General features: G+C 35.9%; 1 protein-coding gene across 13 annotated transcripts in view; it reads left to right on the top strand.

Moving 5' to 3' along the window:
- The window catches only part of BIRC6 (baculoviral IAP repeat containing 6), a 209,152-nt gene that overhangs the window by 33,946 nt on the left and 147,209 nt on the right, over positions 1-27,997 (top strand). For all 13 annotated transcript variants that reach the window (XR_011255747.1, XM_069583614.1, XM_069583613.1 and 10 more), the window contains exons 4-12: positions 2,173-2,366; positions 5,417-5,528; positions 7,137-7,219; positions 8,809-9,031; positions 9,114-9,274; positions 13,866-13,924; positions 18,447-19,841; positions 24,163-24,312; positions 26,984-27,209. Coding sequence is in view for 12 of the 13 variants with exons in the window: in XM_069583614.1 (XP_069439715.1) it covers positions 2,173-2,366; positions 5,417-5,528; positions 7,137-7,219; positions 8,809-9,031; positions 9,114-9,274; positions 13,866-13,924; positions 18,447-19,841; positions 24,163-24,312; positions 26,984-27,209 (2,603 nt within the window). In the remaining variant the exon portion in view is untranslated. The remainder of the gene's footprint in view (positions 1-2,172; positions 2,367-5,416; positions 5,529-7,136; positions 7,220-8,808; positions 9,032-9,113; positions 9,275-13,865; positions 13,925-18,446; positions 19,842-24,162; positions 24,313-26,983; positions 27,210-27,997) is intronic.

Below are 27,997 nucleotides of genomic sequence, written 5' to 3'. Positions count from 1 at the left end.
AGGAGCTGTTTCTCAAGAGGAGAGGAATTGTTTACAGGAGAGGCGTGGTTTTGTCTTAGCATCCTGCTACATTACTGTCCCAGAGACTCCCTACAGCATCTTTACTTGTTGCAGATACTTCTAGTGTCATTGAATATGCTCACAAGATACACATGGTAGAGCATCTTGTGATTCAGCCTGGGTGTGCTGCTGCTGCTGCTGCTAAGTTGCGTCAGTGGTGTCCGACTCTGTGCGACCCATGGACGGCAGCCCACCAGGCTCCCCCGTCCCTGGGATTCTCCAGGCAGGAACACTGGAGTGGGTTGCCATTTCCTTCTCCAATGCATGAAAGTGAAAAGTGAAAGTAAAGTCGCTCAGTCATGTCCGAGTCTTCACAACCCCATGGACTGCAGCCTATCAGGCTCCTCTGTTGATGGGAGTTTCCAGGCTGGGTGTGCTGAGGAACCTCTTATTCTGTTCGGTTCAGTTCAGTTGCTCAGTCGTGTCCGACTCTTTGTGACCCCATGAATCACAGCACGCCAGGCCTCCCTGTCCATCACCAAATCCCGGAGTTCATTCAGACTCATGTCCATCGAGTCCGTGATGCCATCCAGCCATCTCATCCTCTGTTGTTCCCTTCTCCTCCTGCCCCCAATCCCTCCCAGCATCACAGTCTTTTCCAATGAATCAACTCTTCGCATGAGGTGTCCAAAGTACTGGAATTTCATCATGTATTATTTGATAATTGAGTTATAGCAACATTCTCAAATATGCTGAACACTGGATCCAAAACCTGCTTAGGCTCACTGAGCATTGTGCCTCTTTTTCATTGTTGTAGCAACTTTTCTTTCACCTTGGAGGAAACATCCTGACATGCCTAGCCTACTGGACCTCTAGAAACTTCACAGAGATTTTAGGACCCTGAGTTTTTCTGGGGATATTGATTCTCTCTGGCTTGCATTTGTCTTACTAAGGCATTTAAGGTCCTTGCTCCTTTCCCCTCATCTGGACCAGTTACTGTGATGTTACTAATACAATAGATAAAGGTGCTGATCGGCAGGATGTTGGGTTGATTAGGATCCCTGCAGATTAGAGTTTGGTAAAGAGCATGAGTCCTAGGGTAAGACTGTGCAGATTTATTGTTTCTGCCAGGTAAAAGCAGTTTACTTTTGGATGGCCCTTAAAATTAGTGTAGACAAAAAGATACTTGACAGAATTGTAACTGCCTACCAAATATCAAGGGATTTGTTAATTTGCTTCAGTAAAAATACCTCATCTGAAATATCAGCTGCAGTTGAAGTCCACCTGATTTTATAATCCACAGTCATTCTTCAAGATCCATTTACGTTTTGCATGGGCCGGTGGGTCAGTTAAATGGAGTTGAGGTCGTTTGATTACCCCTCTGTCAGGTCTGTTAATGTGACATTAATCTCATAAATTTCCTCAGAATGTGGTATTGCTGTAGTTCAGTAGCTTTGTAGGAAAAAAATGAAAGTTCTAGGGGCTCCTGGTTGACCTTTCTTCCTTTAGTAGTCCAAGAGGATCAGAGGAACAGTGTAGGAACTTTTCTAGCTGTCTGTTCTATTTCTCTTCCAGTTACACATTTGGGAGCTAGTGAGATAGCTACAAGATAGATCTGAGGATCCACAGAGCTCACTGAGACAGCTTTGGGCCAAAATTCCAGTAGTCACTTCACCATCATAAGTCTCCACTTTGATTAATGGACCACAGTGCTGTTTTAGGTTAGTTCAGTGTTCCTCTCTTGTAGTGCCTGGAATATCACACAGCATTTCCATTCCCAAGTGCACAGTGACTATAGTGAATGTCCACAGGTGCCTTTGAGGAAGGCTTGGGGTATGATTGACAGTGGAGAGTTGGGGCATCATTGTGGGATCCTTTCTCAAGGGGATTTGGCCTCCCTTTCAACCAAAAGGCTCTGAATCTGTGAACAGATTAGTTCTAGAAATGAAAGTAAGAGTCCTTCTGTCTCTCTCATCTGGGTCTAAACATTCTTTTTCAGGATGGTTAACTTCATTTTTTATGTAATTGCAGGTTCTTACTTTGAATTATAAGTTAATGGAGTAAACTGACTTGAGACTATAAATAGTTATTTATCTTGTAATGTATAAATCAGGGTTTTGGTAGAAACTATTGAGTATGTTTTCTTTTGCTTACACTGCTGTTTTCTTTCAGTGGGCCACAGTTACATTTCATCTTCCTCATCATGTGTTGAAGTCCATTGCCAGTGCCATTGTGAATGAACTTAAGAAAATCAATCAAAATGTTGCTGCCTTACCTGTGGCTTCCTCAGTGATGGACAGATTGTCTTACCTCTTACCTAGTGCGCGTCCAGAACTTGGGGTGGGGCCAGGCCGTTCTGTGGACAGGTATGAACTTGCTTATAAAGAGATGTGACAGTAACATGGAATTGATTAGTGTTTTGATTAACAGAATAACTGTAAATTTGATTATGATTTTAAATATTTTTGAAAATCACTTAGGTTTTTATTTTGATCAAAAAACTGAAATGAAGTAAACTACTCCTCGAATTGCTGTTGTTAAACAATTATTTTTGGTGCCTGGAAAGTGTTTAAGAGGATTATGAAGCTATATATTTTAAATTCTAGGTTTGTAGTTGCTTAGTAAATATTTGAGTCATTAATATTATAATTATTCAATATGTAATATATATTATAGATAATTATTCAATATATAAGAATTATTTTGCCTTGATGAATTTTGTGTCCTTTGGCATAAATTTTGGTAAATTAAAACACTGTCCCAGAATTTGAATATAAGAGCCATATATTATTTCCTACTTAAAAAATGGACAGTTAAGGGATGTCCCTGGTGGCCTAGGGGCTGTGACTCTGAGCTCTCCCTGCAAGGGGCCTAGGTTCGATCCCTTTTCGGGGGAACTAGACCCCATAAGCCACAGCTAAGAGTTTGCTTGCCACAACTAAAGACCCTGCCTGCCGCAACGAAGACCCAGTGCAGCCAAATAGATAAATATTCTTAAAGAATGGGCAGAGCTAAAAAAGCACTCAAGGGCCATTTTGTGGGCTTTTTGTCTCTTTTGTTTTTCTAGGGCAGTTTCGAATTAAGGTTTTTATGCTGCCTGCCCTGGATTTAAAGTGTTTAAAAAAGTCATACCTCAGTTATTATTTTCTTCAGTAGAGATTTCTTGGGAGTTATGCTTTATAGAAAACTAAAAGTCAGTAGTGCCTTCACTGAAAAATTTAAGTGATTTTTATTTGAGATAATATTTATTAGTAATGAAGTTTAGAACCATTTTGCTGAGTTACTACATTTAGCGATTTTGTTAAGTTCACATTTGCCTTCCCATGTAACATTTTACATTTTCACTTTTTCATTGAATGTGAATTTAACTGCTCATGTTGTTTTCTGTAGTACATTTATAAAGAGTACATGCCAATGTAACAAAAATATTAGTGAATGAGTTAACCTTTAACTTCTGTTATCTTAAGTATAGCTCTTTTTTTTTTTAAACTGGCTGTTCCACATGGCTTGTGGGATCCTAGTTCTCCAACCAGGGATTGAATCCAGGCTCTCACCAGCTAAACTGTGGAGTTCCAGCCACTGGACCACCAGGGAATTCCCATATTCTCTTATATTAGTTTGCAATATTTTTTAGTTTATCCTTTTGTAAACCAAAACTGCTTAATCAGTTGCCCCTTTTTTGTTAAGTGGTTTCTTTTATTATGTAAGTAACGTCTATTGGTTGTTAACATTTGGGAAGTATTTTTATATTCCATAGTAACCCTGCTGTCTCTAACTTTTGGGCAAAATGTAGAGACTGCCCTTTTTAATTTTAACTGTCATGTGATATGTCTTTGGCTATCATTAAAATATTCTTTGCAATATGTCTGGAGAAGGAAAAAGGAAGGAATCAATGTTTCTTGTCTGAGAGCCTGGCCTATCTTTAGATTATAATTTCAGAGCTATTTTCTTTGTAATCAGTAGGAGACTTTCTAAAGAAATCAGTGTAAGCTGTGGTGAATGGTTTGTTTTAGAAAATGCATTCATTAGATGGGATTTTCAGTGTTTCTGGAGGTGTTAAAATCTCTCAAAATTCTAATTTTGATGTAGTCTGTGTTTTTTATTTCATTAAATATGATTCTAGGAATCCTTATGAAAACCTTGAGCTCTGAAGTCTGTTGGAGGTTTGAGTAAGGGTCTACCGGATGCTATTGCTGTTTTGCTTGGTAGTATAACTTACGTGGACAGATTGTCTGTTCTGAAAACATGAAGATGTCTGTAGCCTGATCAAGCAATTATTTTTTTTTTTTTCCAAATCAGGACACAACTATGAGTTAAACCTAAATCTCATTAGCAGTATTACAAGAAACCATGTACTAATTTAAGGGAAGAATTAAAAGAAAAGTATTTTTCTGGTCTCATACCACTTTTACCACTTTTCTTTTATTGAATCAGTTTCTCTTCTGTGTTAGGAAAAGGAACTTTGCATACTGGTCCTTTCTTATTTGAAGCTGTGTGGACTTTTTCTAATTTTGATAGTCTCTTTTAAAAAGATATTCTGGTATTGTTGTTGCAGGTTCAGTCTCAATGAGCTAATTATGTTAATGAAAACGTGTGAAGATTTCCTTTTTTTTCATAATCCCCTGGAAAGTACAGATTTCCTGGAAAAGGATTTCTCTAGAGAAAGAACATAAAAATTGCTTTCTACCTAAAAAAAACTTAAACTAGAATATACTTTTTCAGTATGGTTGGGGTAAAACTACTGTTCCTTTGGCTGTGGTTTTATCCATTTATGCAAAACTTGTCACTTGATGAAAGCATAGGGTTCTGTGCCTCTACATTTTCAGATTCTCTGCTCTTGATCGCTATTATGCAACATTGGTTAGTTTAATCTACCCATGGAATTATCTGTTGTAGCCATCTTATCTGGAGAAGGCAGTGACACCCCACTCCAGTACTCTTGCCTGGAAAATCCCATGGACAGAGGAGCCTGGCAGGCTGCAGTCCAGGGGGTCGCTAAGAGTCGGACATGACTGAGCGACTTCACTTTCACTTTTCACTTTCATGCATTAGAGAAAGAAATGGCAACCCACTCCAGAGTTCTTGCTTGGAGAATCCCAGGGACGGGGGAGCCTGGTGGGCTGCCGTCTGTGGGGTCGCACAGAATCGTCTGTGGGGTCGCACAGAGTCGGACATGACTGAAGTGATTTAGCAGCAGCAGCAGCAGCCATCTTATCATGTTTCTTTTTCCCTATTCTGTTCATGGGAAATTCCTAAAACTTAATCATTTCAAATTTATAATACAAATTTGAACTTGGTCATTAAACAGTCCCAGTTTTTGTTGATAATCCGATAAGCTTTTTTCTTCAGTGGTGAGTAATAGGGTCACTGTAATTTGATGCCTAACTTTGGTTACATAAAGTATGTTTACTTTTAGATCATTGATGTATAGTGAAGCTAACAGACGGGAGACGTTTACCTCATGGCCTCATGTAGGGTATAGATGGGCACAGCCAGATCCCATGGCTCAAGCTGGATTTTATCATCAGGTAAATAAGGCTGTCGAATAATCTTTTTCAATATGACTTTTTAGCCTATAGTAAGACGATCAACGTTTAGTACATTTTCAGACATGTATGTTATTTTATGTACGTGGCTCCGTGCTTGTGTGTCTGTGATGTGAGTTTTGTTCTTACACCTTTCTTTGATCATAATACTAACTGGCTATTTCCTATATCTCATACTGTGTATGAAAGGTGAAAAGGTTAAAAAAAAAATAACTGAGTTAATGCATGTGTATTGAAGAATTGATTAAGAAATGTAGAGAGAGAAGTAATTAAGGGAAAGAGTCATAATCTTATGTAGGAAAAGAGGAGGGTGTACAGTGTAAGGACGAGTGTGAGAAAAAGACATGAGGATGGGAGATTATAGAAAACTTCACGGAGCCAGTGTAGAGCAAGTTATGAAAAATGAGTTCAGATTGGCGTAATAAACCAGTTAAAGGAAACTTCAACTGAGTAATGTTGACTGGCTCACCAGTGTTTTTCCATTGCTAAAGAAGCTAAGAAATTAATAATTACATGTTAGTTTACATAAGACATGCTTATTTAATTTTGGAACGAAATTAAACTTTGGATACATTGAATTATTATTGTCATGAAGAATATTAAGAATAATTATTCCTTCATTATCTTGAAGGGTTCTTGGAGTATCTTAAACTAATATTTTATCAGAAAACCAGGATATTTGAAGATTTGATTCAAAGTCCATCAGATTTCCAGTTAAAGATAGATTTGTTTGGAGACTGGCTAGTATTAGAATTATTGAAATTATTTCCCTAAATTAAGGATTGAATAAGGACTATTTTTCCTAATAATTTATTTTCTTCCTTATTTTTTGGTATTGTTTCATATAACGGCCTCTGTTAAGTGACACCTTGATATTTTTTCCATTTAGCTGTTGTTCATTGTATTCCATTTTTTTCAAAGAGATCAAATCATAGGTTTTCTAGAATCTTCTACCTGTATTAGGGGCTGATTAGTCTCAGTCTTCTAAAAAATATATTTACACTTTAGATGTAGTAAGCACTAAGTAGAGTAAGTAGTCAAAAATATTAATTTTAGTTTTCAAAGGTATATTTCAGTTCAGGTTTTGATTTTATATATATTTATGTATGTGTGTATGTGTGTGTGTGTGTCATTTGGTCCTAAGTGTCTTACTTAAAGAATGTTACATGAATTATGTTCACTTTATTTTTTATTAAACACAAAAATTATGTTTACCCTTGCTTATATAGTAGCATAGAATTCAGTTTTTCAAAATAAATCTGTTAGACTATTTCCTCTTATATACTTAACTATGTTTAAAATACTTTAGTAATACAGTGACAAGATGTTGGGCCAGAGATTGAGGCTGTGTGTCCGCATATTCGATTCAGTGGTCGTTTGCTGATGAAACACAATTTTTCAAACAAAGCAGCAAATATATAAACATTTGGGGATTAAAACTATATTGTTGAAGCCTAGTATTAATAGTATAGGCTAATTTTCTTTTCCTCAATATGGAATTTTACCTAAAATTACGAACTTATTTAGAAGAGTTTTCATTAAGCTAATTCAATGTTGATGAGCCTTTTCTGTTTCCTCACACATCTGCAGCCCGCCTCATCTGGCGACGATCGAGCCATGTGCTTCACTTGCAGTGTGTGCCTCGTTTGTTGGGAACCTACTGATGAACCTTGGTGAGTCCTGACTTTTCTGAACATACTAGGCTGAGTGCTTCTATATTTTATGTTTCTGATCTGTATATTAATACTCTTGCCATTTGTCATCTCTATTTTTGCCTCTGTTCTAAGAGAATGAGGTAATGCTGTCTGTGCTCTGTCATATCACTTGGCATACAGGATCTCTAAGGTCTTTGATTTCCCAAGGTCTGTACATGTGAGAAGTGCCAAAGAATGGAAGTATACTCTGACTGAAAACTAGAAGGCCATGACAAAATAAATTTTAAAAGCATGATTAAATTCAGCAGTTCAGCCTGTTCTTTTGTGGGCAGCTCATCAATAGGGAGTCCATGGAAGGAGGGCCTTATGATTTACATTTCTAATTTCAAAGTACTTCTAGAGAGTCTGTTCTGGTGCATAAAATTTGAGAACTTGGTTAAACATTAGAGATCATGTATTGGAACCTCACTTTTACATAACTACTCTGAGGCCCTACTAATAGAAATAGTAATAATAGCAAACATTTGTATAATGTGTTTTATCAGGTACCGTCTTATGCACAACACGAATGGTCACTGTAGTGAAAAACTGGGAAATCTTACACGCCTTTTGGGAGGGGACTAGATAAATAAAATACATTCATATAATTGACTGATCCAACAGTTAAAGGAATAAGCAGTTAATTCTCTATTAATCATTAGTGCATTATTATATCAAGAAAGCTGTTGTAGAATGAACTATATAATAAGCTGTTTATTTAAAGTAAAGAAAATTCTGTTTATTCTGTATGTATACATATGGGTATAAGTTTATAAAAATATTTTAGGAGTATAATAGTAGCTGTCTGGAGGTGGGATCAGAGATTACTAGGGTTGGATATTAGGCCTGAAGTGTGTCTTTTGCTATATTTTAGATAGTCAAATGTCACTTATTAAAATAAAATTTTAATTAAAAAGTTAAAGCTCAGATGAAATTAGAAAGAGGAAAAATGCTCTAAGGTTAAGCTGTGACGGAATCTGTTTCAAATGTCATGTGCCTGGAGAGATGCCATGTAAAAGCATTTATGTAAGACACCTTGTTGTACTGCAAATTGTCCAGGATTTATATATGGACGTAGGTAAGTTGTAGGTGCAGTGTTGTTAAAGTGAGTGGTTAATATGTTACAGTGATCTTAGTAAAATGAAGATTTTTGGTATTTGAGTCTTTAATTAAAGAATGTTAGAGTTGTTCGGTTGCTGTCATGTCCGTCTGACTCTTTGTGACCCCGTGGACTTTAGTACACTAAGCTTCCGTGTCCTCCACTATTTCCCCGAGGTTGCTCAAATTCATGTTAATTGAGTCGATGATGCTATCTAACCGTCTTATCATCTGCTACCCACTTCTTTTGCCTTTAGTCTTTCCCAACATCAAAGTCTTTTCCAGTGAGTTGGCTCTTTGTATCAGGTGGCCAGAGTATTAGAGCTTCAGCTTCATCAACAGTCCTTCCAGTGAATATTCAGGGTTAAATTAATTTTTTTTTTAAGAAAAAATATCATAGAGTTCTCTTTTAGTGTTACAGACTTAACAGCTTAGTTGCTTAAACTTTCCCTTTTTTAATTTGTGTAAAGGTCTGAACACGAGAGACATTCCCCAAACTGCCCGTTTGTGAAAGGTGAGCATACACAGAACGTACCATTGTCGGTCACTCTTGCAACAAGTCCTGCACAGTTTCCTTGCGTGGATGGAACTGACCGAATATCTTGCTTTGGGTCCGGGAGCTGCCCTCACTTTTTAGCTGCTGCAACAAAACGAGGAAAGATCTGTATATGGGATGTTTCCAAACTTATGAAGGTATGTTTTAATTTTGAAGGAACAAATTCAGTAACTGAAAAAAAATCAGTTGTAAATTTAGGCTTTTCATTTATTTGTTTAGGTGCACTTAAAGTTTGAAATTAATGCGTATGATCCAGCGATTGTACAACAGCTTATTCTGTCGGGAGAACCAAGCTCGGCAGTTGAATCCAGGAGACCAACTTTGGCATGGCTGGAAGACTCCTCTAGTTGCTCAGATATACCAAAATTGGAAGGAGATAGGTGTGTAAATTTGTCTTAATAATATTTATGGAAATTAAGTGTTTTCTCTTCCTAAATTGTATATTCTCTTAATTCTAATTAGACAGAAGGCATTTGATCAAGAGATTAGAGAGTCACTGTTTGGTTAGAAATCCAAAAGAACAGTATAATTCCTGAAATAAATTTTCATTCACCAACACCATAGTCTATAAAACATATTTTATTTTCTGTCTCAATCCATACCAATGGAATAATCACTCTATTGAAATATAAATTCTAAATAATGAAATCCTTGGATTAGACTTGTAATTTCACCTTCTACTAATTCTTTTCATAGAGCCGTTGAATCATTTGGTTCATTTCTCCTTTTTTCATTAGCACCTAAAATATAGAAATGGTAATCAATAGTGAAATAACCTGTGGTTAGGCTAGATAATCTAATTTTTATTTAAATGTATTAGTAGTTAGCAATGAGTTGAGGTACAATAATCATTGCCAATGAAAGATTCTGGTAGACTTGTGCTGGATTCTCTTCCATTCAGCCTTTCTAGAGCTTCATGATTTCTGTGGCTGTATTTGATCTGTGCAGGGGAGAGAGAGTCAGAGTGTAATCCCACGTCACCTAATTGTCTCCCAGGAGGCGCTTGTAACTCTGAACTGGGTTGGATTATAGAGCAACATTTGTGATGGTCCCATGGAGGCAGAATGAAGGGTTCCATAAGCCACTCAGCTGGTCTTCAGCAATAGCAGCTACCAGTTTGTAAGATTCTGAAGGCAGTAATGTGAAATGGAGCCTGCGTAACTGTGATCAGATGTCTTGTATGGAGATCTGTCATTTCACTTGCAGGGCTTCTTGTGTTACTGATGTGTGATTGGTGTTACCCCACAGTGATTTAATCATTTCACCTCACTGTTTGGTAGTGAAACTTTACTAATGGAGATTTTTTTCATTATTAATGGAAAATTCACTGTATATTAAATGTCTAGTCCCTGTTGCTAATAGTATGTGGAAATTTTGGGTCTATAAATGTATGGTTTGAGCTCTGGAACAGGCTGAATTAAAGCATCATGGTGTTCTCAGTTATTTCAAGTCTCTGTGAGAGCTTAATGAGAAAGCAGCTGGCCCATTGTTGTCTTGAGTTTGACCATATTTACCAATAGAACTGAAAATGAATCCTGCTTGATCTCTGATTTTCTTAGAAATTAGTGGAAAATTATTCATAGAAGATAATGAACTCGGTATGTCCTGAACTCACTGATTTTAATTAGAACTTTTGACTCCAGAGTTTTGTAATTTGAGGATTAAAATTTGAATCAACGTGTACTTTTAAGATTATACAGATACACACACACACCTTGGTAAAGTGTTTCACATTTTAGCTAAACGTATATCCAGTATTTCTGGTGGAGAGGTGTTAATCTGAGCTAGTGTGCTGGGGTTGAGATATAAATCCCTCTGCCCGCTTTTTTAAGAGACTTAAAATCTTTTTGGGTAGAAGGTTACAAAGATTACTCTGGTGGTTGGAGGAAACTGACGAGGTGGAGCTTCAAGCCCTTTATCCCTGCTTCCTTTCCTCCAGAGTTAGCAGGATTCCTGTTGGATTGGTATTGGATATAATGAATCAAACCACTTCTGCCTCTAAGGCTCAAGATATAGTATATATATAATAGTATATTTTATTTTAAAATATACTGTTTCATTAGCTTGAGAAATAATACATTAACTGAATTAAAGCTTAATCAAGAAGTTTAAAGTATTACAATGTAGCTTGCTTAGAAATTGTTTTTTGTCTGTTTCTACTTAGTAGGCAACATTTGTCTTTGTTCTGAATTTATTTAAGGAATATTTCAGATGTGTATAATTTAATTAATGTATTTTTAATTTATTTGGTTGCATCGAGTCATAGTTGTGGCGTGCAGCCTGTCTAGTTGTGGGTGCATGGGCTTAATTGCCCAGTTCCCTGACAAGGGATTGAGCCGGAGAACTCTGCATTGGAAGGCGGATTCTTAACCACTGGATCACCAGGGAAGTCCCAAGGACACATTTAATTTTAACGAATTAACATTTTGTCTAGATGCCTCATTTGTATGTTATGTTTTTCAAATTGGCAAAAATTTCCTGAGTTAACTCTAAAGTTGCTTATATTGTTGTATATCTTATATACCAAAACTAAGATACATCTATACTGTTAGCACATATAATCTTAACTAAGCATTTTAAACTTATTCATATATTTTTTTGCCTGTTTATTACTTTGCAAAAGGTTTTATTTCATGTAAAAGACTTTAGTAAATTTAGTGTCTATTGTGTAAGTATAGTTGACTTTTGAACAGCATGAGTTCAGTGTTGAACTGTGTGGGTCCAATTATTTTTTAAAATGAATACTACACAAACTGTGGTTAGTTGAATCTGTAGATGCAGAACCATGGATGCAAAAGGCCAACTATTGTAATTTATACACAGACTTTCCACTGCAGGGAGGGCTGGTACATCTAACCTGTGTGTTAATGGTCAGCTATACATGCATGCTTCTTGTAGAAATGTTGGAAAATATATGGAAGTAAATTGAATGGAGTCTCCATTTTCATACCATCAAGTCATGAAAGTTAACTTTAGCTGTGTAGTTTTTTTTAAATTCATGTGATTAAAAGAAATTTATTGATGCATCATTACCTATCATAAGATTCACCCTTTTAAGTGTACAATTCAGTTGTTTTGCTCATGATTTTATCGCATGGCAGTATGAGTGTTTTTCTGTCAAATATATTTTTCAAAATACTATTTTGAAAACTTTCACAATAAAGCCTTTTTTTGTGTGATTTAATTAAGGCAATTATCTGGCAATCCTTTGTAACATTCTTAGTAACTTCAGAACACCTAAACTCTGTCTTTAAATATACTACTACTAGATTATCTTTTATTCTAAGTGTAGATGGGTAATATTTGGCTATTTTTCTTGATGCAGAAATCCTCAAAATCTACTGTGTTTTCTTGGTTTGGACTTCTTTATTTTGGATAAATTACCAGTCATTAATATTTCCTCTTAAGATTTATTTTTCTGAGCATCTTTATTATTTTTCTGAGACTAGCCATTAGTATTTGAATAGCTTAAAGCTAACTTAGGAGCTTATCTTTTTCACATCCTTTAAAAAATTTTTTAAGTTATAGCATGAAATTGGTTATGGTAATTACTACCAGTTGAAAAAAACAGAAATTTTGTCAAAAATATCTAAGCAAATATCTCCCCACCCCAGTTTCAGACGTTACTTTACGCATTGCTAAGGGAGATAGCCAGTTATATTTTATAGCATTATAAATGCCTAGTTCTTTCAGATGGATGTGCCTGCAGTGTATTGTTTCAAAAAGGGAGAATTACTTTTCCTTCCTGTGAACTTCATCTTTTAATTTTTGTAGTTTATCAAAATTTTAGAACTACTATAAATGTGCTGATTGTTCATTCAGACACAGACTAATGTTGTGCTGGAGTGCTCTGTAATTATATCTTTTTATCTTGTCTGCTAACAGTGGAGACTGAGAATAAAATTGGGTGCAAAGAGAGAGGCTGGCAATTTCTTGGCTACTTGAATGAAAGCAAAAGAGCAGCTATTGTCTTATTGTCTTGACTCTTAAGTTGTAGTAGTTTTCCTGCTTGTCAAGGATTTCTTAGCATCCCCTCCCAAACAAGCAAAAAATAAATAAATAAAACCAAGAGTAAAACACAAATGGAATGCATGTTTCTGTGAAAACACTTCTATACACACATATTTACTCAGCTGTTCTAATTGGTTTTAGGGTATAACTTTGCTGAATTCAGGAGTAGAATGCTAAGTCACTTCAGTCATGTCTGACTCTGCGACCCTCTGGACTGTAGCCCGTAAGGCTCCTCTGTCCATGGGATTCTCCAGGCAAGAATACTAGAGTGGTTGCCATGCTCTCCTCCAGGGGATCTTCCTGACCCAGGGATCAAACCTGTGTCACTTCTGGTTTCCTCATTGGCAGGCAGGTTCTTTACCATTAGTGCCGCCTGGGAAAGTGAAAGTGAAGTTGCTCAGTTGTGTCCGACTCTTTCTGACCCCATGGGCTATAGCCTATCAGGGTCCTCAGTCCATGGAATTTTCCAGGCAAGAGGACTGGAGTGGGTTGGCATTTCCTTCTCCAGAGGATCTCCCTGACCCAGGGATTGAACCCGGGTCTCCTGCATTGCAGGTAGACACTTTACCATCTGAGCCACCAGGGAAGCCCGTCCCTAGTAATAGAGTGGTTATTAAAATTTTACTACTGGAAGCTTGTGCTTGATTTTATTAGCTGTTTTTTTTTTTTCATTTTATTTACCCAAACTATCCCTGTCTATACCTATTCAGTTGTCTAAATCCTACAGATTCTACTATAAATTTTTAGAGATTACCACACTTTATTTCAGGCAAGCATTTATTTAATGAGTTAAGATGATTCACTATTAGCGTAATCAGGATTTCAGTCAACTTATATATTACATAAGCTAGTTGTGTGATACTTACGTTTTAGACACGAAACAATGGTTGTAACTTTATACTTTGCTTTCTCATGTGTACTTTATCTTGAAATGGAAATTTTTAATTTGTCTTTTTTAAGCGATGATTTACTGGAGGATTCAGACAGTGAAGAGCATTCCAGATCAGATTCTGTGACAGGTATGTAAAAAATGTTAGATAATCTATTTTTATGTCCTTGCATTTATATAGTTTCTAGGTAGAGCTAAATACCAAATAATTCTGTATTTTGAGTACAAAGTCTAAATTTTCATTAATATACAAAGAAAACTCAATTATGTATCAGATCTTGAATTAGTAACGTATATGTAGTTTCATACTAAAAATTTAAATAGTACTTATTTGCGCCAAAGGAATTAAAAATGAATCTTACTAAATCTGTTGTGTAAGTCAGTGACATTAAACTCTGCCCAATATGTTCAGTTCATTTGTATATTGTATTGTGTTGTTAAATAAATGTAATGTTTAAGTCAATAATTAATAATTACTAATTAGTGATTTCTTATTCCCCAAAGAAAACTGTATGAAATATTAGGGCAAAGGGGTATAAAAGGCTTCATATTTTAATGTGGTTATAGGCAAGTCATCTCAAAATAGTTTTATTGTATCAGAATTCAAATCCTGTCATTTATTATAGTGCGATTGCATTTTCTAGTGTATAAAATAGTGATATTTAAATCTCTTATTTATAATTTTGGTAACTAAGATTAAAATTCGTGAAGCAGAGTACTTGGACAGTAGCCACTATTTTAAATAAGTGACCATTATTAAATTCTAGCTGTATTCTAATGTCAATGTCATGAATTAAGGACATACATAACTTATGAAATCTCTTTAGAGGAAACTTGGTTTTGGATAGTTCAGTTGTTAAAAGTTACATGTCAGATGTTAGTATAGTGTAGCCGATGCTCTCAATTCTGATTTGTTGTAAATTTTTTTTTTTTAAGCCACCAAACAGAATACTGCACTGGTTTTTAGATTCACCTTCGTCTTTTAAGGTAGTTCTTAGAATGAAAAAGTTAAGAAAAGTAGGAAACTGCCCTGAATAATAACACAAATGTGTAATTAGGTCTGGGAAGAATAATTGATTGCGTTTAAAAATGTAGTCTGATGAAGTGTGCTCTTTTTCCAGTTTGTTACCCCTTGGCCAAGGAAAGGGCTACTGTTGCAGTTTTAAACATCTGACAAGAATACACTGGTCATTGGTTATCTGGAGATCTGGTTAGAGCTTCAACTCTTACAAAATAAGTCTTTGGTCTTGTCAAGTCACTTAAACTCTCTGGGCTTCAGTTTTTCCTATGTAAAGTGAAATGTTTGAACTAAATGTTCTTTTTTCTGCCCTTAAATTTTTTTTATTCTAACTGTAATCTTTCCTTTGTATGCTGTTGCTTAACTCTTTCCTCTTGGTCTAAGGATCTCAGTAGGTATTTTTGTAATTGTAGTTGTTGCATATTGATCTGTTTCCTTAACCCTTTTTTACCTTTACATTTTTCATCTATGCCTGTTTGATCTTTCACACTTCCTTTAGATACTGTTGTCCTCTTTACTTCACTTCCCGGTACCTAGAATATTACTGTATGTTTTTGTTGACTCTTTTCTATGATACCTCCTTTAAGGTTGGGAGTGGTATCCTTATATAGTATTGAAACTAGGTAGCTGTGGTATGAGAAAAAAAAAAAATCCTTCCAGTGTAGAATTTTTACTTTATTTGAGGATTTGTAAGTGGTTCATTCATTTATAGTAAAATATGTATAACCTTTTAAACTAATTTTATATTGAGAGACTATTGGTGAATTTATGAAGGCTTGTGATATTAATGGGAAATGTATTGTCTTTTTGAAGTATGTAAAATTAAGTAATAGATGCTGTTTCACAACTTACATTTCCTAGCTCTAAGCTCGTCCCATCAATTTGAATGATATGATCTGAAGAATTATAGGTTGTATTTCTATATTTCAAAAGTGTAACTGGAACCTTAAGAGACGTTTATCTGTTTTTTAGTTGAAAGTTAACGATTTTTGGAAGTATCTAGATGATACAGGAAAGACAAGTTTGCTCTTTGGTCCACATATCAGAATAAAGGAGTGCACCTTCTTTTGTAGAGTGGGAAGAGTGTTTGGCAAGAGACTGAAGAACAATTCAAATTGAAATTTGATGGTTCAGGAATATGCGTAACTTAAACCTCTGAAGTTGGCTGGTAGAACTGTGGGACTGACAGGAGCTCAGTAAGCAGGGTAGAGAAGGGTTTCCCAATATGATTGTCTGAAGAATATTATACTGCAGGATATTTGTAGGTATGTTTTATAAAACTTTATTTTGTGGTCCAGTTGGTTTGAGAAATTCAGAGGCAAATAAAGATCACAGTTTTCCTTAACTGCAGTATTGACAGTTGTCATTGTGTTTTGCCAGTCTTATAAGGGGAATGTAGAGTCCTCGGAGAAGGCAGTGGCACCCCACTCCAGTACTCTTGCCTGGAAAATCCCATGGACGGAGGAGCCTGGAAGGCTGTAGTCCACAGGGTCGCTGAGGGTCGGACACGACTGAGCGACTTCACTTTCACTTTTCACTTTCATGCATTGGAGAAGGACATGGCAACCCACTCCAGTGTTCTTGCCTGGAGAATCCCAGGGACGGGGGAGCCTGGTGGGCTGCCGTCTGTGGGGTCGCACGACATGACTGAAGCAACTTAGCAGCAGCAGCAGAGTCCTAGACGTTGATTAAATAGTTGAGAAGCAGCAGAGTAGTAATGTTACCTGTTATATTTTCTTTTTTAATGGATAGTCTCATCTCACATGACCTTTGCTTTGAATATTGTCTTAACTGTGGTTAATATATGTAACTAATGGTTAATTTATTTTCTTTTAAAATGTGCATAGACTAAAATAGCTTTTTCTTGGCAATTTCCTATCATAACTTATCAAGTAAGTTACAGTTTAGTTACAGTGTATTATTACATGTTATAAAAATCTCACTGTCAGCTTTCAACCTCATGTCTAAATGAGTGAATTCATAGAGTAAATATATGTAATTATTGCATGGCAATATAAAGACTGCACATGAATATAATCAAATGAGTGGTTAAATAAACAACTTACTAGTACAATTAAATTGTGAAGTTTATAACTAAGTTTTTTCTGCTTAGTGACACATGGATATTGTTTTAGATGACAATAGTGACATTATATGAAATGAGAAGATTATGCTCAGAAAATAAAGACGTCTTGATAAAGCTGTTAGCATTTTGAAGATACTGTTTATGAAATGGTTAACAAAATGGTATAAACAGAGCTTTCAATATAACTCAAGTGTTTGATGTTCCATAAATTTCTCTTGTTCATTCCTTTACTTGGGTAACTTTCAAACTTCTGTGCACTCACTTTGAGTTATACTTATTTCCTTCCTTTTCTGAGTTCTTCTTAATCTTAAATTGTAAAGCCAATTCCATTTTTTTTTTGCATTTCCACAAGTTACGTAGAGTGATTTTTATATTTTTGTTTGTAATAGATTGTTCCCTGATAGTTTGTGCTGTTGAGAAAAATAAAGGATGAGTTGAAACTTTGCATTTAGTATCAAGAGATTATCCCTGGTTAATAAGAGGTTGACTGACCTCTACTTCAGGGTTTTGTGTAGAGAGAGAGGGTATTTTTGGAGAATTGAGACAGAGGAATGACCTTTATTCTATTTGAAGGGGATAGTTTGAAGCACACGATAAATAAAAAGTCAATAAGGAACAATGTAATGTAGTTGACTTGAACTAAATATTAGCAGATAGTACAGAAGACATTTAAGTTGTTTGTTTATTTAGCCTCTCCTGAGTCTTTTTTGCTTCGTGGCCTTTCTCTAGGTGTGGTGCTTAGGCTCCTCCTTGTGGTGGCTTCTCTTGTGGCGGGGCATGGTCTCTAGGGTGTGGGGGCTTCGGTAGCTGTGGAGCGTGGGTGCACTAGGTGTCGTCCCGGGCTCTAGAATGCGAGCTCAGTAGGTGTGGTGCCCGGGCTTAGTGCTCCACTGCATGTAGAGTCTTCCTGCACCAGTTATCTCTAATCTGTGTCTCCTGCATTGGCAGGCAGATTCTTTACCACTGAGCCACCAGAGAAGCCCTAGAAGATGTTTATATTTCACTCAAAATGACAAATTTGGGAAACTTTTTGTGGTCACTATTTTTCTGAGCTGAGGTTCGAGTGAAATTGCGTACTGTTACATAGTAAGACAGTCAACTGATAATTAGCATGTGGAATGGGAAAGAGGTGATGAACTGAGATTATAGTAGTGTTTCATGGATATTCTGCAAAGTGCATAAAGGACAGATGCATAGTATTGAGTGTAATTTTGGTGTAGAATTGAAGGGCAGAAGTCTGTTATTATAATATCTTCATTCTTAACCCATTTATTGTCTCTCTCTCTCTTTTTTTTTTAAGAATTTTGCTCACAGATTGCCAGGAGAGTGTATTGTGAATTGAAAAGGATTTTTGAGACTCTTTACTATCTATGGTTTTTCTGAGTAGGTTCATCTCAGCTTGGATTAAATTTCCTTAAAAGGACTAAATTGTTCCATTAATGTGTTTAAAATGTACCGACTGGATGATTAAAAGAGAAGTAATGAAAATGTTACACTGCAGAGTTTGATTTGTATTCACAAGGTCCTTTGTGTTGTTCCTTCTCAAAGGGCAAACATCGCAGAAGGAAGCCCTGGAAGTGAGCCTTGACGTAACAGCACTCAGCATCCTTCAGCAGCCAGAAAAGCTGCAGTGGGAGATTGTTGCCAATGTGCTTGAGGACACCGTTAAGGATCTTGAAGAACTTGGGGCAAATCCTTGCTTAACCAGCTCTAAGGGTGAAAAGACAAAGGAGAAGCACCAGGAGCAACACAACATTCCCTTTCCATGTTTATTAGCTGGAGGTTTATTAACCTATAAATCTCCTGCTACCTCACCCATTAGTAGTAATTCTCACAGGTCACTGGATGGTTTAAGCAGAACTCAGGGTGAAAGTATATCAGAACAAGGGTCAACTGACAATGAATCCTGCACTAACTCAGAATTAAATTCTCCTCTGGTCAGGAGGACTTTACCCATTTTGCTTCTTTATAGCATCAAGGAATCTGATGAGAAAGCAGGAAAAATCTTTTCACAGATGAACAATATAATGAGTAAAAGTTTGCACGATGATGGTTTCACGGTTCCACAGATCATTGAAATGGAGCTGGATAGTCAGGAGCAGTTGTTGTTGCAGGACCCTCCTGTGACTTACATTCAGCAGTTTGCAGATGCGGCAGCCAACCTTACCTCTCCAGATTCTGAGAAGTGGAACTCTGTGTTTCCCAAGCCTGGGACTTTGGTTCAGTGCTTGAGGCTGCCAAAGTTTGCAGAGGAGGAGAATCTTTGTATAGACTCAATAACTCCTTGTGCTGATGGAATTCATTTATTGATAGGACTGCGAACATGCCCTGTTGAATCCTTGAGTGCAATAAATCAAGTAGAGGCCTTGAATAACTTAAATAAATTAAACTCTGCACTATGTAATAGACGGAAAGGTGAGCTGGAATCAAATCTTGCTGCAGTGAATGGTGCGAATATTAGTATAATTCAACATGAATCACCAGCAGATGTACAGACTCCTTTGATAATTCAACCTGAGCAGAGGAACATTAGTGGTGGATATTTAATACTTTATAAAATGAATTATGCCACTCGGATAGTGACATTAGAAGAGGAGCCAATAAAAATCCAGCATATCAAAGATCCCCAGGACACAATTACCTCGCTCATTTTGCTTCCACCAGATATATTGGATAACCGAGAGGATGACTATGAGGAACCTCCTGAGGAGATGCAGTTAACCTCAAAGAACGGGGTTGAGAGAGGAAAAAAGTCTGACATTTCTACTCTTGGACACCTGGTCATAACCACTCAGGGAGGATATGTAAAAATATTAGATCTTTCAAACTTTGAAATTTTGGCCAAAGTGGAACCTCCGAAAAAGGAGGGCACTGAGGAACAGGATGCATTCGTTTCTGTCATCTACTGCTCAGGCACAGACAGGCTGTGTGCGTGCACCAAAGGTAAGCTGTGGGCTTGTTTTGTTCATTTACCGCTCGGGCACAGACAGGCTGTGTGTGTGCGCCAAAGGTAAGCTGTGGGCTTGTTTGGTTCTTCATCAGTCTTATGAAATCAATATACAGGGCATTCATTTATGTGTATCCTGAGCGTGACTTTTAGATCCATATAGATGGAGAGAAATTTATGTTTATAATGAAGTGGTAAATCTTTGTACTGTTGTACCTGTTCTTAAAACACTTTTCTGCTGCCCTAGGTAAGGATTCTAATTGTAAATAAGTTAGTAAGTCTCTCAGAAAGTATCTTCACTGCTTTAACCTCAAGAAAATAACCTGCTGTAATTTCTGTGAGTCCCAACTGTATCTGCTCAAATTTGTAGCCTTGGACAAATTACTTTAAACTCAATAAACCTTTGTTGATTTATAAACTAGGAAAGACAGTCTATTTTCAGGCTTGACAGAATTAAATGAAATAATGTATGTAAAGTTTCTGGCACAAATATTAATACATGTTATTATTTTCTTCTGAAATAAAAGTGGTAAATAATTATTAATTCTGCCAAATAAGCGTTCCTTGTCATATTTAATCCTAACTTTCTGTAGACCGTGAATCAGTTTTGCAATATTTGAGGCCTCTTGTAGAGTAACAGGTAGTGTTACTAAGGAATTGCTGACCATATCAGGCAAAGTGAATAGTCCTATTGATTGTTTAGTAGGAATTTAGGACCAGGAGATACTTGAAGTCTCAGTGACTATAACCAGTGCTTGGCAGAAAAATTGGGATTGGGAAGAGTAATGCATCTCATTCGTGGTTCTGGTAGGAATTAATCTGAATTTTTCCTCTCTTTAAAAAGATTTCAAGAGTTTGGCTAAGAAGGATAATGGTGGATGTGGTGATGTGGATTGCTTTCTTTGAAACACATTTAGTGAAATAACATGGGGGAAAAAGCCAAATAACATCAACATCTAACTATTTTTTAAAAAGGAATAGTCTAAAATAGCTTTAGAATTACAAAACTTTCAGAAAAATCATTAAAAATACTATGTGGTATCAAGGATAATTTGAGTTTAATCATGTATATGCCAGTTCATTTCTTTGAGAGTTTGTTAATTTTAGTCATCACACTGACTTTATGAGGTATGTGCTAGTTTTGTCTTCATTTTAGTTATCTCTAAAAAAAAAAAATAAAAAGAAACCAAGGGAGAGAGAGGTTAAGTAATTTAACTTGCCTAAGTCACAGAGCTAATAAATGACAGAGTTAGTGTTCAGACCTGGGCAGTCTGTCCAGGTGTGCTTAAACTATATTAAATTGCCAGAATATAATAAAAGTAGGAGACCCTGCTTTTATTGAAATTTTATACTTTGAACTTTTTGGTATATTTTCATCTGAAAGATTAAAAAAAATGAAAACAGTTTAATTGGTGTAGGCCATTCGAAATGGAAGTCATTTTGTATTCTGAATGACCTGTTGCCAGGGCATGTAGTCATAAGATACTAGTAGTTTTCACAAGTGCAATCAAAGTTTAATGATTTGAATTTTTGATGAGATACGGTTTTGGTGATTCAGAGGAGAAATAACATTTAAGCTATAAAATAGATCAGTGTTCTCGTGGAGTTTAGACAATGACAGTTTTTAGGAAGTGATCGCGATTATGATGGAATTTAGATGAATTGAGGACAAGAGAAAACATGGGAAGTTAATTGCTTTAAAAATTATTCCCCAGTTGCTTAAGGATTAATTGATCAAGATGCATTTGAAAAGATGAGACTAATAGCAATAAAGAGGACAAAAAGTTGTTTTAAAATGTTCGAATAACAATCCATAAAGTAGAGTTTTGAAAGCACTGTAAACTGTAAATCAAATGGATTTGACACTATCTTGTAAGTATATTCAAATCACATAAAAGTTTTCTCATGGAGAAACATTGAGCCTGTTGATTAAAACCTACAATTAATGCTATAAATTAACTTCTTTTGCACAGCATGTGGGATGTGGGATCTTAGTTCCCCAATCGGGGGTTGAACCCATGCTCCCTGCAGTGGAAGTACAGAGTCTTAACCACTGGACCCCAGGGAAGTCCTCCATTCATTCTTTCTAGTTCCGTAGTTGCATTGATGGTACTACTGACCTCTAGAGCTTCCTACCAATTACTTCCTATTCTGTCCTTTGGTGTGATGTCACTGGTGCTTGTGTTGATTCTGTTTTTTAATACCTTTTCTTGAAATGATCTTCTTAGTGGATTATCACCGTCTACTTCAGAGTAATGCTAGCTTAAATCTAGTAAAATATAGAAACTTTGCTCTGATTTTTCTCTCTCCCAGCTTTGTGCTACTGTTGTCTTATATATTACATTTAGATGAGTTACAAATCCAACCAAAAAATGTTATTTTATATGGTCTTCATCTTTTAAAAAAGTTAAATGAGAAAAAAATATGTTCACCTTCTTTTGGCATTTTGTTTTTTTCTTGTGAATTTTGTGTTGCCTTCATCTCATCTGGAAAGACTTTCGTTAGTACTATGGTAAGGCTGGTCTGCTAGCAGAAAACTCAGTCTTTGTTTATTTGGAAATGTCTCTATTTCATATTCATTTTTGAAGAATGATGCTGTCTGTAAAATTATTGATTGTTCCTGCACATATCATTCGGTTGTTACTTCGTTTTGGTCTGTTGTCATTTTTTGATGAGGATTTACTCTTAACAATTCTCTTATGTAACGTGCAACTGTTGCTGTTTTTATTTCACTGATCCCTTCTGTCATCTCAAATCTGCATTGAGTCTCTAGCAAACTTTTCATTTTAGTTACTTTTCAATTCTAAGAATTGCCTTTTGTTCTTTTAAAATAATTTCTGCTAATTTGTTGAGATGATTTGTTGATTCATTTTTACCATTCATTTTTTGAATTCTCTATACCTGCTATCCTTTTATTATTTAAAATATTTACAACAGCTTCTTTGAAGTATTTGTCTGCTAAATCGAAATCTGGGTGCTCAGAGATATTTCTCATTGCTTTTGTTTTTCTTGAACATGGGTCACTGTTTCATAATTTTCAGTTTAATACTGGACATTTTAAATAACGTAGTAGAACCGCTGAATTCTGATTTAACCCCCATTTGGAAATTGTTTTTATGTGATTGTTTGGTAGCCCACCTGGACTAAATCTGTGAAGTCTGTTTCTTTTGCAGCCACTGATGTCTCTTTCATTGTTTTCTCCACTGGTTTTTATTTTTAAGACTTGTTTCTTATTTGTTACCTGTCTGTCCACATAGTTTATTGTTCAGCTAAAGATTTTGATAATTGGTTGTGACCAGATACCTTTATTGGCAAGGTTGTGTTCAAGTGTGCCCTGGCTTTTGTTTTCTTTATTTTTATTTTCTCTTGTGCCCTTTCAGGTCTTTTCTGCATAAGCATTGGGGCTTAGTAGACAGGGAATGTGTTGATGACTTGGGCCCCCTCTGGTCTTTGTGGCACCTATGTGCAACCTCTGATCATTGTGGAATATTTGAGATGTTTACCAAGCCCCCTATGTTCCTCTCACTTTTTGTAACTCTGTTAAATCCCTGGTTAGTTCTGTTGTTTTGCTGGCCCCACACAGAATGCTGGCTTAAGATAGCAAAGTTGATGGGTTTCTTTTCACCGCTGAGTCACCTTAGGCAGACAAGCTTTCCAAATCACTGAGTCCCTGTGATAGTAGTAGCAAATCTGGTTTTCATCATTTGACTCACTCTGTTTAAATGACAGTTTTGTTCAATCTTATAATTGCTTTTAAGAGTAAGATTTATCTTGTTTTGTCATGCTGGAAGTAACTCTCCAATTATTTTATTTACTTATGTTTATTTCTTAAATATTTTGTTAAGCTCACTTTCCATTTTTTTTCTGGAGTAGAAATATGAAAAATAGAAATTTGGTTTCATTTTATTGTGAATGCTTCAAAAAATTAGGAAGAATTGCTGTTTAGTTTTGCTACTGCTGTGATTAATCGAGTGGGATGTGGATTCTGGTATAGCTAGTGCATCAGTTTTCTCATCTGTAAAGTGGCCACAATAATACCCCCTACTTAAGGTTATTTGTGAAGACTAAATGAATTAAGCATTTAAAATAATGTCTTACACATGTAAGTACTACATAAATAACTATTTTCACATATGAAACTGTAATTCCTTGACAATTTGATTCCTAAGTTGTTGGAGATGTATCACTTTAGTAGCTCTCTTTTTCTGCCTTTTAAGTGGTGTTAGAATAAATTAAGTTTTTTAACTAAGTAGCAAGCACTTGTCTGTTTACCTATTTTTCATATACCTGTGTTGATGAAATTTTACTATACTGTAGGTGGTGAGCTTCATTTTCTCCAAATTGGAGGAACCTGTGATGATATTGATGAAGCTGACATACTAGTGGATGGATCTCTTTCTAAAGGAATAGAACCGTCTTCAGAAGGTTCCAAACCTTTATCAAATCCTTCAAGTCCTGGCATTTCAGGTATGATATTAACTTTTAAAAATGATTTATAAAAAATGCAAATTCTTGTGATGTTCAAAGTTCTGAATCACTCTTTTATAATCTAAAACATTATTTCATTTTTTGTAGTCAATTCTTGGTTACTTTGAGAGTTCATTTGCTTGTTGATATTCTTTTATCAGACTTGTTTTTGTATATTATTTATCACTCTGTTTTCAGTAGTTGGAAAATGCTGTAAACGTTAAAATAAGAAATGGTTCTCAACCTGTGGTAAGTTGGCGAGTTTTGATAAAGTCACCTAAGAGGTAACAACGTGATTTTGGTTGTTTAAGAAGCTCTTAGTCTAGTTAGGATGGAACAAAACAATATGAAAGAGTGAAGAATTCATCAAGTAAGTGTAAAGTGATTGGAATGGCTAATATTAATTACTCCTGGAATAAAATGCTGAAAAAATATCCTTTCCTTAGGGTGATATTTTCAGACCCTCATCACCCCATTGTGAACTTTTAGATAGGTTTGGTTTTGTTTGTTTGCTGCCTTTTCTCCCATCCACCTTCTATACTGCCCCTTGAAGTTGTTTTTCAAAAGATGTTATGTCAGCATTGTTACTCCTGCTTAAAAATCTTTACTTGCTCTGTGGACTAATAACTGGTCTTCTGCTCAACCTCCAGTTACTGGAAACGTTCTGAGATGTCTGAAGTGTATTCCGTTTCATGCTCTTCATTTGTTACTAAGCTCTCTTTCCCTGCCCTTGCCCTATACCATGGTCCTTTTGTACTTCCAAGTGCTGATATATTTTATCCTTGGCACTTACCACACTTTATTCCCCAACCTAACTATTAAAAGAAACCTAGCATTTAGAAGAAATTTAATGAATCTTTAATGAAAAATGTGTTTAAACCCAAATGTATTCCAAACAGAAATGACACATAAAATTTTTATTTCTTCTTTTTGAATTTGTACATTTAGGTATTTGATCATTCTTCTTTGCACTAAAGGCAAACTTTGAGTGATTACGGGTATAATAAATCTTAATTTTAGTGATTACTTGTGTAATATGTAGCAATCTTTACTACCTTATTTCAGGATTTCTCATTCTCAGCACTATTGACATTTCGGACTAGATAATTCTTTGTGGCGGGAGGCCTGTCTAGTGCTGTATTAGCTGTATATGTAGCTTCTACCTACTCGATTCCAGTAGTAGACACAATTGCCTCCATCCATATGGCCCTTGGGAGGCAAGATTATCCTCTGTTGAGATAAAGTGACTCATGTCTCTTGATATGTATAATTGGACTTACTTGTCTTGATTGACTATACAAGTTGGTTTAAAAAGCTAACATACTGGATGTTTTCATATTTTATGGGATATTGGTATAATAATTTTCATATAAAGTCCATAAAGTACTCTTTAGTAAAGATGAATTAGCTTATAAACATGTAAATAATGTAGAGGAGCATTGATATGCTGTTAAATGTTTGCAAACAATATTAATAATTTCAATCATATTTTTAAAAGCCCTAAGCTTTGAGGGCTTTTTAAAAAGCCCTTTGTTTTTGAACTGTGATGTTGGAGAAGACTCTTGAGAGTCCCTTGGACTGCAAGGAGATCCAACCAGTCTATCCTAAAGGAAATCAGTCCTGAATATTCATTAGAAGGACTGATGTTGAAGCTGAAACTCCAGTACTTTGGCCACCTGATGTGAAGAGCTGACTCATTTGAAAAGACACTGATGCTGGGAAAGATTGAAGGCAGGAGGAGAAGGGGATGACAGTGAATGAGGTGGTTGGATGGCATCACCAACTCAATGGACATGAGTTTGAGTAAACTCTGGGAGTTGGTGATGGACAGGGAGGCCTGGTGAGCTGCAGTCTGTGGGGTTGCAAAGAGTCGGACATGACAGAGCGACTGAACTGAACTGAGTTGGACTGAAGCTTTGAGGAAAAACATAGTTTGAAGTACACTTATAGTAATTTTATAGAACTAAATGTAAACTTTCTTTATGAAACTATTCTAAATTTATCAGATTTCATATTTTAGTCTTTAAATTTTTTTTGTGGTTGTTAATTGAAACAAGTTTTTCAGCTTTGTTGTATGTTAGCCTTTTCAAAAATGTGAATACATATATTTGTAAAAGCAAACTTATCTCTCTGAATCAGGTTGTTACTCTTACAATACTGGTGTGTATACATGGTATTCTCAAGTACCCTAGAAGTGGAAAAAATACTGCTTTGAGCTTTTGGTTTGTGTTTTTTTGCCATCAGTATAGCTTTGGTTTTTTTTAAAATTATTTTTTAATAGAGTAAAAAAGAGCAGGTATTGTGTGCTTGCAGATGTTTAACATTTTGTTTTGTAAATAACAAAGTGTAAAAGTTAATTATTGATGTCAGTCAGGACTTACACTTCAGCATCACTCCTTTTGTTGTCCTTGTCAATCTGGAGCTCATTAAATCTCAGTCAGGGCCCTTCTCAGGTTGATTTTGGGTTTCTCCAATAATGAGTTCCCTTTCTATAATTTAAAATATTTGAGGTGGATTTTTCTTATGTCTGTATGGACTCAGTGCTAGTTACTTTAGCCTGTAGTATTAACTTAGGCTATTTGGCAAATGTTGTGATTGACTAGACAAAAACATGGATTAAAATTTCTTTCTTTTAAAACCAATTTCAAACTCTGCATTCATTGTTATTAAGGAGTTGATTTATTGGTGGACCAGCCATTCACCGTTGACATCTTGACATCTCTAGTGGAGCTAACCCGCTTTGAAACTTTGACTCCACGGTTTTCAGCTACTGTTCCGCCATGCTGGGTGGAGGTGCAACAAGAACAGCAGCAAAGGAGGCATCCTCAGCATCTGCATCAGCAGCACCATGGGGATGCTGCTCAGCATACTAGAACTTGGAAACTACAGACTGACAGGTAAAACATTCAGCTTAGTTTTAGAACTTAAGTTCATCTTATAGTGACAACATAGAATTATGATTATATGTTACTCTTTCTGTTAACTTTTGCATATTAACAGTTTTGTTTATTTGTCACCTTGGTTTTAGAAATTCCTATATTCTTTTTTTTATTTTTATTTTTTATTCTTTTTATTTATTTATTTTACTTTACAATACTGTATTGGTTTTGCCATACAGCAACATGAATCCGCCATTCTTTTTTTAAAAAAATATTTATTTTTGGCTGTGCTGGGTCTTCGTTGCTGCGTGGACTTTCTAGTTGCCGGTAGGGGCTACTCTGTAGTTGCGGTGTGTGGGCTTCTCATTGCGATGGCTTTGCTTGTTGTGGTGTATGGACTTTAGGGTGTGTGGGCATCTGTAGTTGTGGTACATGGTCTCAGTAATTGTGATTCCCAAACTTTAGGTTATAGGTTCAATAGTTTTGATGCATGGATTTAGTTGCTCCATGGCCTGGTGGGATCTTCGTTGATTAGGAATGGAACCAGAGCCTCCTGCTTTACCACTGAACCATCGAGGAAGCCTAGAAATTCCTGTATGCTTATTCTTAGTTGTAGGATAAAATGCTGAGAGTAATCCATCCTTCCAGTTAGTTTGTTAAATAGACATGTAGATTGTGTGACTAAATATTTAAATGTTTGTTTTGTATAGGTACTTCTTTTTTTGTTGTTAATATGGGTTCCCTTAAAAAAATTTTTTTTTTCTATTGAAGTGTAGTTGGTTTACAGTGTTGTGTTGTTTCAGCTG

The sequence above is a fragment of the Ovis canadensis genome, chromosome 3 (genome assembly GCF_042477335.2).
Source record: "Ovis canadensis isolate MfBH-ARS-UI-01 breed Bighorn chromosome 3, ARS-UI_OviCan_v2, whole genome shotgun sequence".
NCBI classification, from domain to species: domain Eukaryota; kingdom Metazoa; phylum Chordata; class Mammalia; order Artiodactyla; family Bovidae; genus Ovis; species Ovis canadensis.
Note: the sequence above shows the minus strand (reverse complement) of the source record. Positions and strands in the feature narration are given on the sequence as shown.